Here is a 16,441-nt window from a genome sequence, read left to right as displayed (position 1 = left end):
CACTTTCTTGATATTTGTATCACATGCATTCAGTTTATATTTTTCATCTATCACTTGTACTTTGCTGTTATACCTAAGAAAGCATTGTCTTATTCCGGGGCATGAAGATATATTCCTGTTTTCTTCTAATAAGTTTTATAGTTTTAGCCGTCACATTTAGGTCTTTGATCCTTTTTGAGTTAGTTTTTGTTTATGGTGTAAAGAAGGGAACTGCCATCTTCACTTTTTTGCATGTGGATATACAGTAGTCCTATCACCATTTGTTGAAAAGACTATTCTTCCCCCATTGAATTATCTTGATATTCTTGTTGAAAAATCAGTCTACCATAAATATGTTTATTTTGGTCTCTCTATTCTGTTCCATGATCTATATGTCTTTCCTTATGCCAATACCACATAGTTTGTATGTGTTGTTGTTTTTTAATTTTTCAATTATAGTTGACATTTAATATTATATTAGTTTAGGTATACAAAGTAGTAATGAGACATTAACATACACAGTGATCACCCCAATAAGCCTGGTATTCATCTGACACCATACATATATACTAGGTGTACCAATTAATAATTGCGGATTTTGTAATCAAAGAAAACACTATAATTTCAAGAGAAACATCTGAAGTACTTTATTCAAAGTAATGAAGTAAAATAGCTACACATTTCCCCCATCTTTCAGGTAATTTGTGGATACCATCCCAATAGAACTTTTCTTATTTTGAGGCAGACCATTCAGAGACCCAATTTTCTACTTCTTCCTACATTTTGAAGTGCTGCTCAGAAAGTGCATGTGCCATCGATTGGAACAAGTGGTAATCTGAAGGAGCAAGTTCTGGTGAATACAGCGGGTGGGTTAATACTTCCCAGGCAAGATCTTTTAACGTGTCTTTAACTGGTTTTGAAGTGTGTGATGGTGCGTCATCATAAAGCAAAATTACTTTGTCGTGTCTTCTGGAAAATTCTGGTCGTTATATGATCAAAGCGTCGTTCAATTGATTATTTGTTGTCGTTAGTGATCAGTATTAACAGTTTCACCTGGTTTTAGAAGCTCATAATACACCACACCTTCCTAATCCCACCAAATGCAGAGCATTGTCTTCTTTCCAAAGCAGTTTGGCCTTGCAGTCAATGTTGGTGTTTGACCTGGATCAACCCATGATTTTGTGCATTTGGGATCCTCAGAATAAACCCACTTTTCATCGCCAATCACAATTTGATGCAAAAAAACACTTTTGTGCCATTGAAACATTTTACTGATGACTTTTCGGTTTTCCATTTGTCTTTCGTTCAGTTGATGTGGCACCCATTTTCCTTCCTTTAAAATCTTTCCCATTGCTTATAAACGATTGGAAATTGTTTACTGAGCAATGTTTAATCTTTCTGCAAGTTGTTTTTGAGTTTGACACGCATCTTCATCCAATAATGCTTGTAATTGTTGGTCCTCAAACTTTTTCGGTTGACCTTTCACATCGAAATCATCACTTTTAAAGTGTTTAAACCAGTGTTCACATGTATCTTGAGATGGAGCATGTTCACCATAAGCTTCCTGAAGTATACAATGACTTTTTCTTCAAAATAATGAATTAAAACTTCTCCCAAATGCTCTTTTTTTGGCACGAAATTCGACAACCTTCAGCAAATTTGACATACGAAGTTTTGAAGCTTGCTGTCAGTGCATGAATTTCATGCACCGGGCCTCTAGTTATAAATAACGCTATAATGAACATAGGGATCTCTGTCTTTTCGAATTAATGTTTTGGGTTTCTTCGGATAAATACCAGAAGTAGAATAATCTCTTGTGATTAGCCTTTGTTTTAAAGTATTTTGTCCAATGTAAATATTGCTACCCAGCTGCTTTTTTTTTTTTCCCATTTCTATTTGCATGAACTCTCTTTTCCCATTCTTTACTTTCAGTTTGTGTGGTGTGTGTTTTGGGGGGGGAGGCAAGGGGGACAGAAACATCTAACATCTATGTGAGGGAGAAACATCTAGGTATGTGCCCTGACCAGGAATCGAAATGATGCCCTTTCAGTATGCAGGATGATGCTCCAGCCAGGGTAATCTGTGTATCTTTTGATCTGAAGTAGGTTTCTTGTGGGCAGCATATGTAGGGGGTCTTGTTTTCTTAGTCATTCAGCCAGTGTTTTGAACTGTGCATCCAATAGATTGCTTATCTCCATTTCGTTTAGTTCTTTTTCTAGAGTTTTGTCCTGTTCTTTCATTTGGGACATGTTTCTTTGTCTCCCCTCATTGTGTCTGTCTCCGTTTTTGTTTCTCAGTATTAGGTAGGGCCACTACATCTCTCAGTCTTAGTAGAGTGGCCTGATGTAGTAAGTGTCTTGTAGGGCCCAGTCACATCATCTCTCTGGTCACCTGAGCCAGGTGCTCCAGGAGTGTCCATTGTATGGGTTGTGTGTAGTTGAGACTTGATTGCTATTGGCACCTCAGTGGGAGGGATTGACCCTTGAGCTGATTGATGTGAGGACTGGCTGTCACTACAGGGAAGGAGCTGTTGTGCAGGGGCTGACCCCACAGAGCAGGATTTGCTATAGTGGGGCTCTTGCTGCCTGCTCTTTGGGTGTGTCATTTGTGGAGGTGGTTGAGTGGTGCTCTGGTGCAGTACCACATAGTTTTTATTACTATAATTTTGTAGTAAATTTTGAATTCAGGAAGTATGAGTCTTCCAAATTTGTTAATTCTCTTTCAAGATTGTTTTGGCTATCTGGGTCCCTTGCATCTCCTTAAGAATTTTAGATCAGCTTGTTAGTTTCTGTAAAACAGAAGCTGGGATTTTGACAGGCATTCTGTGAATCTATAGGTCAATTTGAGGAATATCGCTATCTTCACAATAGTAACTCTTCTATAATATTAGTTCTTATTTTTTTAACCATCTGAAGGAAAGTGGACCTTTTTAATTTTTTATTTTTTTTTTTATTTTTAGAGAGAGATAAGGGGAGAGAGAGAGAAACGTCAATGTGAGAGCAAAACATTAATCGGCTGTCTTCTACATGCCCCTTACCCGGGATCAAACTGGCAACCTTTCAGTGCACGGGACAATTCCCAACTGAGCCACACTGGCCAGAGCAGAAGTGGACTTTTTAAGATTAATGTAGAATATTTGAGTACCTATGCAGTGTTAATGTTCTTGTTTCACAGTAAGTACTACATGAGTTTGTAAGATGGTAGCTCAGAATAGAGACTTAACTATGAAATGCTAAGTGTACTTTAAAGTATAAGTTGCTTTTTGTTTGTGTGTTGTTTTTCTTTTGTAACAATAAATAAATGTTAAAATGCCAGATAGTATTAGGCATATTTAATATATTTAAATGTAATTATGGAAATCAAGCCTTATTCTCTTGAAGACTGCTTTTCAGCAATATTGAATACTAGTATTTTTTAGTCTTTATTAAGCCAGCTCTCTTTTAAATGTAATTAGATGTCCCAAATAACATCCAGCCTGAAGATTTTTTAAATTCTCAAGCTAGATTATCTTCTGTTGACAGTATTACATTCACACATAATTATTGAGTAGAAAAAAAATAACTAAAATACCAGGCTGAGTTAATTACATTTTCTGTAATATTGAAATGTCAGTCTTTTCAGTGCAGCAAAATTAAAGATTTAAACCACTTCTTAATATTGTGCTGGAATTTTGGTTTAATTTGCTTGAGTTTGGTAATCTTTCTTATTAGCAAATGTACATTTTGAACTTTAACATTTTCTTCTTTGGTGGGGGTCTTACTTCCCTTGTTTTTACTTATATCTAAGTTTCTACCTTTCCTTTTTCTATTCTAGGAGTTTCTTTCTATGAGTCTTTGCTAAAGTTAAACCATTACTACTTGTCCTCACCTATAGCCTTAGGCAAGTGATTTCCAAATTTTAAGCTGTGATACCTAGAACTAGCTAGATATTTATTAATGAAATTCTTTCAAAGCACAGAAATAATTATCCTAGTCTTAGGGGAGGGATTGGTGTTGAGGCAGTTAAAAAGCTGGGGAGGGCGAATGGAATAGTTTAGGAGCCTGATGATACTAGTACTGTATTATCAAATAGAAAACAGACTTAGAAGGGTTATCTTTGCTTTTAGTGCTCTTTTGGAATTAGGACATTTAAAGTTGAGTATTAACACGGCTGTGGGTGGTTCTTAAATACAGATGTACACACAAAGTGTGTGCATAAAGTTAATTACTAAAACAAAGACCAGATGATTCACTTGAAACTGGCTGATACAGCCATCTTCCGTGACTTAGAAATTGCCCAGGCTTTTTGTTAATTCGAAAACCTTGCCTCCAACTATCAAGGTTGAAGCCAGCAATGGAGAGTGAAGAATGTCAGCAGTGAGGGCATCATCATGAGCAAAAAGGGGAGACAGCGGCCAGGAATGGGCAGGAGGAGTGAGACCAAGAGGTAGGAATGAAAACATAAAGGAATAGAAAAAGAGAAGGGGGTGAAAACAATGGCAGGGAGAAAGGAATAAAGGAATGTGGGTATAACCATTAATGTTAAGTATCATAATTCAGTGTTTTAATCTGCTTAGTTCGGAACTAAGAACCTTTAAAGAATTGAGTTTAACTGTGGAAGGAAGAGGTGAGCAAGAAAGAAGAAAAATTTTATAGCGTGTTAAATCGCATTTAAAATCTAAGCTCAACAGTAACAATCACAATTGTTTAAATTTTCAACAAGTAATAACATTTGAGTCATATTACTGTAGGGCACTATTCTAAGTGCTGTACATATCTTGATCCATTTAATCCTCACCACAAGTTTACAGCAGATACTGTTTCTCCCATTTTACAGATGCAGAAACTGAACCACAAAGAGAATAAGTAATTTGCCTAGGCTAGTCAGATTCTACTGAGGCAGTCTGACTACTGTGCTGCAGCTGGCTTCATCACATCTTCCTCCCCTCCATGATTTGTATGGTATATTGCTTTGAGAATATAATACCTCCTTGAACTAGTTGTACATTTGCTAGAGTAACGTACTCTGGACTATTTAAAAATAAATTTTTCTTCCCTTTAGTTATAGTAATTGGAGAAAGTTTATCAAACTAGGGACCAGAACACAAGGCAGATAATGCATGGTCCCTGTCCCCAGTGAACTGAATCTCAGTTAGTAATTGGTCACTTGAACCAGCCAAGTATGTACTCCAGTATTGGTGTGAATTCTTTGACTTTGAGCCAAGTTTATATGTGTTAATGAATGTTTGTTCCCTCAAAAGCCACAGACCAACTAGTACTGCCAATATTTAAAACACTTGACATTCTTATCCTTTTAATAAGCCACACAACAGAATCAGCTTTCCATATAAAAAGCAGTAGTGCCTAGTTTGATTACCTTTCTTAGTCACCCTTAAAATTAAAGTCTCACTTGGATATTTACAAAGTATTTATCTAAAAAGGTGTTTTGTTTTGTTTTTACAGCCCTGATGGAGTAAAATGTTTGCAGGCTGTAGAGAAGGAAATGTGAATGGAGTTAGTGGATTTCACCAGAAACTTTGGAAGAGTGTTGGGTATTAGTTGCACTGGAGGAGAATGAGAATTGAGCCCTATTTAGAGGGGACAGAAAGACTTCTGTGAGGAGTGTGGGTAAATACATAGGAATCTACCCTGATGATCATTCCTTAGCTCACTGAATACTTAATTTTTAAAATTACTTACAGACTTTGAGAATCATTCACTAGTACAATATTTCATTTACATTGAGACTCTTCTAAGGAGACAACTGTGCAGTCTGAAAGTACCTCTTCATATTGAGGCTTTCAAAAAGTCTGAAGAGGATGGACCTGTGACTGGGAATCCTAAAAGATTTTACCAAGAAAAACTCATTAGAGACTTTTAAAAATGCCTTTTAGGCAAGTAAGAGAAATTCTGGATCATCTGGTAGTTAAGAAGGAGTTTAAATATTAAGTTTAGTCTAATTTGACTTTTGCCTTGTTCCTCTATTGCTTCACTCCTTGATAAATAGTTGTAGCATCTGAAAGCTGGCTTAGCCATTCCCCTTTTAAATGTGAATAAGATAATAAATGAGAGGTTATTTGAAACTGAGTGTCTTCATTTTATTGGGTGTTTTCTTGCATTTCTTACCTGGTATTGGTTCTTAGATTTTTACTGTGGCATTTGGAATACTTTGAATTTAATATTGGTGCCTTTATGTTTATATATAGATTATCCACATGTCATTCATTCAAATATATTGAACAGCAGCTGCACAATGCTAGATAATGGGAACATGAATGAATAATTCAGTCTCTGTGTTCAAGCTGTTTCTAGACTGGAGGACAGAAAGATTAATAAACCAGAAGTTAGAATACAGTATAAGTACAATGATAGAGGTATGCATAATTTTTCATTGAATAAAGAAGGGTACTTCACTCTGACTCAGAAATTTTACTTTGGAAGGAGTTGATCTTTTGAGTTAAGCCTTTAAATAGAAAAGGAGTTAATCAAAATAGGTAACAGTGGTAGGAAATTTTAAGTATGGGGGAAAGTACCAGATAGGAATAATTGTCCAATCTCGCTTATCTTATACTTTTTACATCTCAGAAATACCACCACCACCATCCCTGCTCCCCCGCCCTGGGTGACTGCTATTTAACTGGCATTTCAAGGGTATTAGCTGATTTTGATATTTTTTAATTAAATCTGTTGTAAGAATACTAACAGTGTATTATAAATTTATGAAAATTAAGAATACATTGCTTTTTTTAGCATTCTCAATTAAAAATATATTTTGTTATAATTTTATTTTAAAAGATGACATTAATTTGAAAGTTCAAGTTAAAATTATTCAGTCATTTTAAGGTAACATTATTTCTGGTTATTTAAAGCCAAACTTACTTAATTTTAGGTCTGTTTTAAAGATTTATATTTCAGGAAGAGGACTTCTGGTCATTTTTACTCATACATCTGTAAATGCATTTGGAATAGAGAAGGTTCCTTTCAGATACAAAATCTGGCAGTTAAATTTCATGTCAGTGAAATAAAGGCTCCACCTTCCCTGTATCAGAAATTTTCTCCTTTTGTTACCTACCCAAATCACATAGCATTGATTTATGCCCCTCTCACTCCCTCCCTCTTTTGACATTCTTTATAGTGATTGAACCCCAAGATAGAGTGAGACTCGGATGTTTATCTCTTGAAAAATAATGTATCTGAATCTTGACATTTAGACATTATCTTTCCATGAGATATTTCCTTTTTCAATTAAATTTATGGGGGTAACATTGTTAATAACTTTATAAACTTCAGGTGTACAATATTATAACATCTGTATACTCCATTGTGTGCACACCACCCAAAGTCTTGTCTCCTTCCATCACCATGAAATATTTCTCGTCTGTAATCTTAGAACATTATTTGAATTTAAAGTATGCCCATTATCTGAGTCAGCAGTTATTTGGTTTATTAGTAAGTTCAGGGATAAATATTTGTTCAAAATTAGTGTTCTCTGTCTTAGTGTCTTTGTTAGTGCTATGTTCTTATACTTAATCCAAAGAACATAACTCGGTAATGCTTTAAAAATTGCTAATTTCTAGATCTTCAATTGGTAATGTTTCTACTCTATTAGTTTGTCTTACATGTTTATTTCCATGAAACTTTTAATGGTGTAAGTAAAGTGCTAGAGATATTAGGTAGCAGTTTCATGTGCAGAATCTTCAGTTTGCCTTGTAGATTCTTTTCCTGTCTCTTAAGCAAAAGTGTGTAGCCCTTAGCCACACAGTGAGTCATTGATTAATTTAAGAAAACCCTAGAAAGTGGTGGCTGTCCTAAAAGAAGGAAAATTTAGGTATACTTTACCTAGTTTTTCATCATTTTTTAAAGCTATGGCTTCATTCCTTGTCTTGAGGTGTTTTTCCCTTTACCTTCACAATGAGCGTTAATATTACTTAAACTTTCTCTTAGTTTAATAAAGTATAAGTCTTTTTCCCTTTAATATTCTACTTGCAAAACAAGTAAAACAGATTTTATCAATTAGGGTAACTAGTTCTATTTATTGAATAACTTTATTAAAACTCTTATCAATCTTTTCATAGCCCAACTAGCAATTCATAATTTCAGTGTTGCATTCCTTTCTTGCACACCTCTCCCCTTTAGAAAGTAAGGTTTTTTCCAAAATCTGTTTTTAAATCACCAACTTTCTTTCTTTGCTGCAGATAATATCACCTACTGCATTATTTTTGGCTGCAAAAGTGGAAGAACAGGCTCGAAAACTTGAACATGTTATCAAAGTAGCACATGCTTGTCTTCATCCCCTAGAGCCACTGCTGGATACTAAGTGTGATGTATGTAAAAATTGGGGTGTTTTTTTTTTTTTTTTCGGGTGTTTTTGTTGTTGTTTGGTTGGTTGGTTGATTTTTTGGTTTTTCTTTGTAAATTTGAAACCTTTTCATTATTTAGACATGATAAAAATATATCCTAATTAGTGTTGCCTTCCAAATGCTGCTTATTCCTATTACCACTTAGGAATGTAATGGCAGGAAGCAATCAGGCGGAGACATATTTCATGTATGTTCATGAATTATAATGTCATTCTGAATTATGTAAGGTACTTTTTAAGTATTTCACATTTTGTTGTTTATCCTCACAGCATACCTGTGATATGTGTAGAGGGTAAATCATTTCACCTCCATTGTTTGGGTATGTTCAAGATCAGAGATAAATAACTCAAAATTGTCAGCAAATGAAGGAATAGGAAAACCTCTGGATTTACCTCCAGACCAGTAGTTAATCTTTTTTACAGAATTGTTTCTTTATTTAATTCATATATACTACTACTTATCTCTTCGATACATAAAAATACATTTCACCATGCTTTCATGAGCAGCAAGCACTTTATAAAAATATTTTAATTTTCCTAAAGAGTAATGCTAGTTTCCAAACAACTTGTTCTCATCAGTATTTTAATAGACCTTGTTTGAAAGCACCATTTTAAAATGCTCTGATATCTTATAACAAGAAAGAATTCTGGGCCTTTAAAATCATTTTTCTAGCACTCTTATTATAGGTGAGTTCTTTATCAGGAACTTTTAAGTACTAAGTGACTGCCAGATTATATTAATTCAGTTTGATTTGGATCAAGTTTAAGTTCCAATTAACTATATCTGATTTTATTAATCTAGATGTTGTTAAGGAAGTAGAATATTAATATAGCCATTCAAAACTAGAGAATGTATGATTATTCAAAAATAAGAACTATTTAAAATTAGTAGTGTCTACTAATTTTACAAATTCAGAATTATTTCTTGTGGTTACTTAGGATATTGTTCAAATAACTGAAATGTATGTTTTAAAAATCAGCTCAGTGAACTTTTCAAATGGGACATAACCAAAATTAAAGGTACTTTCACTCTCTGGGTTTAGTAGTATATGTGATACATTGTTTTCTTACTAACAATATTTCTGGTAGTTTTATCATGATCTAAAAATGAGATGGCAGAAAATTTTTCATGCCCTTTATTTTCAGAGTAATTGCAGTAGAGGAATTTTTTGTTTGTTTATTTTGTTAATCCTCACCCGAGGATATTTTTTTCCATTGATTTTTTTTTTTTTTTTTTTTTTTTTTTAGAGAGTGGAAAGGAGGTGGGGAGACAGAGAGAAACATTGATATGAGAGAGACACATCAATTGATTGCCTCCCACATGCACCCCGAGGTATGTGCCTTTGACCAGAATCAAACCCACAACCCTTCAGTCCAGGAGCTAACACTCTAACACTGAGCAAAACCAGCTGGGGGGTGAATAATTTATTGAGGTTGGGTGTATGATATATTATTTTGGTATTTTATATCTAAAATTTTTCCTTTTAATCTAGAGATTATACAGCTTTTTAAAATTTTTATTTTGCCTTTTTTGAAGAGAGGAAGTTAATTCTAAAAGTAACCTGTTACTGTCAAGAAATTATCACATGAAGGTATCCTAGATTAAGTTGATAAGTCTTTTCTTTAAAGTGGGTTTGAATTTGGTGTTCTTATGTGGATTGGTGCTTCCTATCTAATATGTCTTGAAGCACTAATAATACCTAGGTAAAGTTTTATATTATAGACTAGAGATCTCTTTTGTTCCAATTAGCCCTCCTTCCTTTCATATTATCGTTAGGTTTTTTGGGGTTTTGCTTTATTTACAGAAGTAATTCAATTTAGACTTGCCACAGAATATAAGCTTTCTCCATTTCCTTCAATTTCTTTCCTTCATATTTATAAACTACTCTAGTTCTGTTGTAATAAATCTATAATTCTCATGAGATTTAACGGTTCCATAGTCTAGTAGTTATGTTTATCTTAAGCATTTTAATATTACTGTTTTTACCTCGCAGGCTTACCTTCAACAAACTCAAGAACTGGTTTTACTTGAAACCATAATGCTACAAACCCTAGGTATGTACTTAGGTCATATATTTTTATGTGTGTTCTTCAATGCAGTACAATAAGTCTTTACTTAATGTCATTAATTGGTATTTTAACTAAGTGAAATAACATATAATAAAACCAGTTTACTATGGGCTAATTGATACAAACAAGAGTTAAGTTCCTATGGTATAACAAATGATGTTGAATGAAATGACATTATTCAAGGGCCTGCTATATATATTCTAAATAAAGGAAAAAATGTCGAGTGATTTTATCTTTGATGAAAGTTTCATTTTAAAATAAAGTTTAGGGACAGAATATTATTGCCTGGTTATAAGAAAACCATTTTTAAAAATTTCATTTCATTTCACATAAACAACCTTTGGTGAGATTTTAATGTTTTCAGATAATTGGGATCCTATGTTTCGTTCTGGCTTTGCATTGGAGAATGAAATATTCCTCTCAAACTGTTGCACATGATTGTAATGTGTACAAATATACATGGCAGTTTTTGTTCTCCTAGAGCTTATTTATAGTCAGTGTTTAATGAATGTATATCATTTTTAATGTGACATAATAGTTGAATGTTGAACATTCTTTTCTAAAAATTATATTGTCTGCAAAGTTAGTGCAACTTAATTGGCCTCTAAAGATCATTTATTCTGATGTTTCACTTTACCATGAGGAAATTAGGGCTTAAGACAGTTTTAACTTCTGCAAAGTCATGTATTACTCCTAGAAGAACATTGTCTTTACGGAGAGCTGGGTTTAAATCTGTAGGCCTCTGACTTGGGCAAAATTCCCCTCTTTACCTTTTATGCCTCGATTCTCTATATGAGGTGGAATAATAATGCCTACCTTAACATTGTGAAGATGATATATTAAAAAATTGCCACATAGTGTCTGTGTCATAATCATTATCTATTATGGTAGTTATTTTTATTGTATTTATCACTCCATTCCCAAATGTTGAATTCAAATTGTAATCACAGCTTCTCATAATAACTGATTATTATTACAAAAGTAGCTTGTTTGAAATGTATATCACTTGTTTAAAGTTTTTATAGTATAAAAAGATACAAAAATAAAAGTGAGAATATTCTCATTCCCTTCAAATTCAGTAATGTGAATGTTATTGTTTTAGTATATAAAGTTAAATAAATGTGAAAATTTAAATATAATGAAAGTTGAAAAAAGAAAATTATATTTTAAAATAAAGATATTTTTTTTAAAAATCAGTGTGTTTGCATTATGATAGAGTCTTAAGCATGAAGAATGAATAATAGCATTCTTAAGGAAAACATAAGAATGTATAAGATACCTCTTTGGCTTTCATTAAAGTATGATTTTGCAGGTTTTATTACAGTTTTATTATGGGAATAAATAGACCATACAGTAACTTTATAAATCCAGATTACCTATTTATTAGGATATTATTCACTTACTGCTTCTGAAGGCATTAAATGTGTCCTAACCCTACTTAAGGGTTGAGCCCTGCCCTACTTAAAGGTTGATTGGGCATTGAAAGCTTTTCAACATTTTATCTTTGGTTTTAGAAACAGTGATTTAATGAATATTGAGGCCTACAGGTGTACTTAACCTTAACAATTTTGTTATTAATGAAACATAGTTATAAGCTAACTTGCTGAAACCTTTGATCTAAGGCATACTAAGAAAATAAGAGCACTGTATTATTTAAAAGGTCATTTCTTGCCCTAACCGGTTTGGCTCGGATAGAGCGTCGGCCTGTGGACTGAAGGGTCCCAGGTTCGATTCCGGTCGAGGACATCTACTGTGGTTGCAGGCACATCCCCAGTGGGGGGTGTGCAGGAGGCAGCTGGTCGATGTTTCTCTCTCATTGATGTTTCTGACTCTCTGTCCCTCTCCCTTCCTCTCTGTAAAAAAACAATAAAATATATTTTAAAAATAAATAAATAAAAATAAAAGGTCATTTCTTACACTGTAGCCCAAAGGTTATATTTACGAAAAATTTCTTTTCACACCTGAAAGAGTTGGAAAACACTTAAGAACCCCAGTAAATTCAATAAAAAGAGGAAGGGGAGAGAAATATACTACATAGTTCAATTCCCTGCTTAACATGTGGGGCAAACTTAATTGTATTTGTCATGATTTCAGTTTATTTTTAACATGAGGATAATCTCAAACTAATTGTAATTCAGAATTTTGAATAAATATTCCTCCCTGATCTACAAATAACTGATAATAAATTTTCATAATTGGAACATTGTTTTTGAGAAGAAATGATTTCTTATCAGAGGTATATAGTGATCATGTCAGTGATAAGAAACATTATCTTTGGGTTTTTTTAATAGTGAAAAATATATTACACATTTATGGTTGTGTGGTGAATGGCATTTCTCAGGCAAGTATTGTAGTGGTAAGTGATTGGGGAAAAAAGTGCTTTTCATTTCAGGTTTTGAGATCACCATTGAGCACCCACACACAGATGTGGTGAAATGTACCCAGTTAGTAAGAGGTAAGTGATCTTTGAAACTTTTTAATTAAATACAATATTTATGATTTTTGTTGTCTATAATTGATTTGAATGCTATTTTGTTCTTACAGCCTTTTCTTGAATTTTATTAAAAATAAGGGAAATGTCATTTTGAAGCATTACTTTGTAGTGTTATGTATCTTCCTACTCATCTACTTCTATTTATATACACTTCGGTGAGAGTTTTATTTCATTAAAAATTTGGAGGGCTTTAAATATTCGGGCTCTCTACCTCCCCATTGGGCTATGCCTGTCCTATATTTCAGTTAATATTTAAGATGAAGGCCATTAACATATGTGTACCGTGAGTAGTATTAATTTTTAATTTATGTCAGAAACTTTCATTGACTTCTTGAAAAGACTACAGTATAAGAATTTGGAGATCAACCTCAGATTTTTTTCTATAAAAAATTGTGTTCCTTAGATTTGTCATGTTTGCAAATGTTTTGCCCATGTTCATTTGAATAAAATTGGTTTAATACAGTTTTCACAGTTCTTTAGTATTACTAAAAATGGTTTCCTTTTTGTGTATAATAAGGAAATAATTATATAGCATGATATGTAGTGTGTAATGTGGCTATTACACCTTTTATAAACAGGAATAAGGAAGCTTTTGTACTTTTTGCTTTACTGCTTATAAAGCATGTGGAACACATTTTTCTGCTCTTGTTAATAAATCTTGTGTATCTGTTATATGCCTAGCAAGTTTTCCACTGTTGCATGTTGTTATACTGTTGCTACTACTTCTGCTTCCCATTAGAAATGTTACTAATAGCAACCCCTTAGAATCTTTAGTGTGCCTTTTTCTATTACTTCCTTTTTGAAAATTAAATTTTGCAGTTTCATTCTTTTACCACCAGATTTCTTTAGGATTATTCTAAACAAAATGGGTAAGACTTTTGAAGGCCTTGTTTTGTTTTTTAGTGTTTACCTAAATATCCTCACATTTTATTCATTCTAAATTGAATTCATTTTATACCTAGGTAGGATTTTATATTTTATGACTACATTTTTTTTTTTAAACAAAGGCTCTGTTATCTGACACCACAAGAACTGGACCTCTAAAAATGCCATTAGCATGTATTATCATTTGTAAACTTGAACATACTTAATTATAGTTCCTGTTCTTTATGATTATATGAATATATTTTATAGCACATTCTCATCCCCAGTATTACAGTATAGTATAGATTTGAATAGATAACTAGTGTAGATGTTGAATTAAGGAAAAAAATCTGAGTTAGTAGTTCTATTTTCCTAAAAACTTGAAAGGGTAAACTGTTTTGTCAGACTAATGGAAAGCCATATAATTTGTTTTAAATTGAGTCGGATGAAGAATGATATTGAAGGAAGGTATTAATATAGGTTAAAATAATACTTTAGTAGGAATTGAAACTGGATTTTCAGCTTAGTATTGTGAAGTTTTAGTCAGCTTTTTAAAAATCGTTTTTCGAAGTTTATTAATTTTTTGTACTTTCTCCTATATCTAAAAAAGCTAAAGACATAAAAACATTGATTTGCAAAATTGAATAGTAAATTTTAAAACATTTACAAAATTTTATATATCATCCAAAGCAAAATATTAAAGTATGATTTTTTTTGTTAATGTTTAAAATGTGACTGACTCTTAAATTTTAGTACAGATTTTATATATATTTAAATTCCTCTTGTCTCACTAACATTTTGAGTAACAGGGTTTGTATCTCACTCCATTTAATAAATTTTCTTTCATGTCTGGTCTCTTTTTTTCTTTGTTCTACTACAATTTCAAGCTAACAAGAGAACATTTCCCCTACATTCTTCCTTTGTTGCACAGTGAGGTTATTGAATTTAGACATATTCTAAGGTGAAAACTGCTACGGCAATTTAAAATTTCTTGTCTACATATTTTGCGTCTTTTGTGAAGGGAGTAAATGGTTTGGCTTCTTTCAAGTCCTTTACCTCTCTCCTTTCCCACAAGAGACAATTGGTATTATGCTCCTTTGCTGCAGAATTGGCTAATGTCATTTTACAGGAACTTTCACTTTTCTGATTTATCCTTCCTTTCCCATAAGGAAGGAAAGCAATACTTAAGTCACACTGTCTCCAGGACATCTGATGCTTTGACACTCTTAGCACAGCTCTGCTAAACCCAGGTCCCTTTTTAAGATTCACATGGGGCAGCAGGGATTACAGGTGTTGCAGATAAAACTAGGAGGGGGCAAGGATTTTAGGCCTTTTAGAGAGGGGTGAGTTGAAGGGAACTAATCCTAGTTAAAACAAAGGGGAAAGATTATGTCAGTTTTATGAATGTAATTGGAAGAAAAGGGTGAACTATATATAGCAGAGGCATCCCTGTTGGGAAGAATAAGAAGCAGAAGGGGAGGGCCAGTTTTCCATTTCAGTGTCTTAATTTCCATTCTTTGAGGGGGTGACAGTGTTGAAGCATCATGATTCCCTCTACAGTACTCATATCATAATCTAAAGTTCTATTAATTGGATTCTATAATTTAAAAAAAAATAATATAGTGGAGTTTCCTATATCTGTCCTTATAATGTTTTAGGTTGTTTATTCTCTGTTGATGCTTAGTAGCATGATGAAAAACTGAGCAGTTGTGCTCTCTGACTTTGGAGGGTGGGGGTTTGTTTTCTTTTATTTTGATGGAAGTGCTAAGCCAATTTAAATATGACTGAGGATTAAGTCTGGCAGGCAACTCTTTGTATTTTGTATTAGACTTCAAAATCTTTTCTTCTTCTTCCTCTTCTTTTTTTTTTAAATCCAGGAGAATGCTTTATTGCAACTTTTAGCTGACTAGATGCTTAACTTAGTAACAAGTTTAGCCCTTGTAACTGGCTAGCTAAAAGCAAATCGGCTTGTTTCTCAGATCTTTGGGGGATAGCAAGAAACATTTGAGTGAATGTTGTTGAAGATTTTCAGTAGTATAGAAAATGATGGCGCTCTTGTGATATTTGTAAGTAGTAAGTAAAATTTACTTTTTGTGTACACATCTTTGAAGTTTTTGTTATGTTGAGAACTTTTTAATGGTAGCATGTTAAAGCTGATAGTATTGTCTTCGTTTTTTCTTTTTTTTCCTTACAGCAAGCAAGGATTTGGCACAGACATCCTATTTCATGGCTACCAACAGGTTGTTATCCTGACCCTCTTTGTTGCACTGTTGTAGCACACTATAGCTTCCTTTAATGCAGGGCCCCCTCAATGTGTCTCTTACCCTTGTTGCAACAGGAGACTGGACCATCTACTGTGGTGGTACCTTCCTGTCTGCTTTGCGGTGTATTGTACAAGGGACTTTGGGCACAGAGGGGTTAAATGCACAATGTGAAGTGTAGTGGTGCTTTCTGATGACATATTCTCGATTTGTGAGTGCATAAGTCTAAAATTGGTAGCCTGAATAGCAGCTAAAGATTACACAGAGCTAAACTTAACGTAGAAATTCGAGCAACTTGGTAAGTATAAAGCTATTTCTAGTTTATAATTATAGTTAAATGACAATTTTTAAAATTTCACATTGATCCAATCTTAACTTTAATCATTAAAGTTTTTTAATAAATAAAATTTCTATAACTTGGTTATATAATACTCAT

The 16,441-nt window shown here is 33.3% G+C and overlaps 1 protein-coding gene across 7 annotated transcripts in view; it reads left to right on the top strand.

Annotated features, from left to right (window-relative positions):
* Positions 1 to 16,441, top strand: part of CCNT2 (cyclin T2) — a 41,785-nt gene that overhangs the window by 13,771 nt on the left and 11,573 nt on the right. For 3 of the 7 annotated variants that reach the window (XM_070423089.1, XM_070423090.1, XM_070423092.1), the window contains 4 exons: positions 8,153 to 8,281; positions 10,311 to 10,371; positions 12,779 to 12,841; positions 15,939 to 15,984. In XM_070423089.1, coding sequence (XP_070279190.1) covers positions 8,153 to 8,281; positions 10,311 to 10,371; positions 12,779 to 12,841; positions 15,939 to 15,984 — 299 coding nt within the window. Of the gene's footprint in view, positions 1 to 8,152; positions 8,282 to 10,310; positions 10,372 to 12,677; positions 15,818 to 15,938; positions 16,304 to 16,441 lie in introns of those variants that run through there. The other 4 variants (XM_070423094.1, XR_011472434.1, XM_070423091.1 and 1 more) reach the window with 4 other exon arrangements.

This window comes from Myotis yumanensis, unplaced genomic scaffold (genome assembly GCF_028538775.1).
Source record: "Myotis yumanensis isolate MYYU_CA2020_CCGP unplaced genomic scaffold, mMyoYum1.0.hap1 SCAF_8, whole genome shotgun sequence".
NCBI lineage: Eukaryota > Metazoa > Chordata > Mammalia > Chiroptera > Vespertilionidae > Myotis > Myotis yumanensis.
Note: the sequence above shows the minus strand (reverse complement) of the source record. Positions and strands in the feature narration are given on the sequence as shown.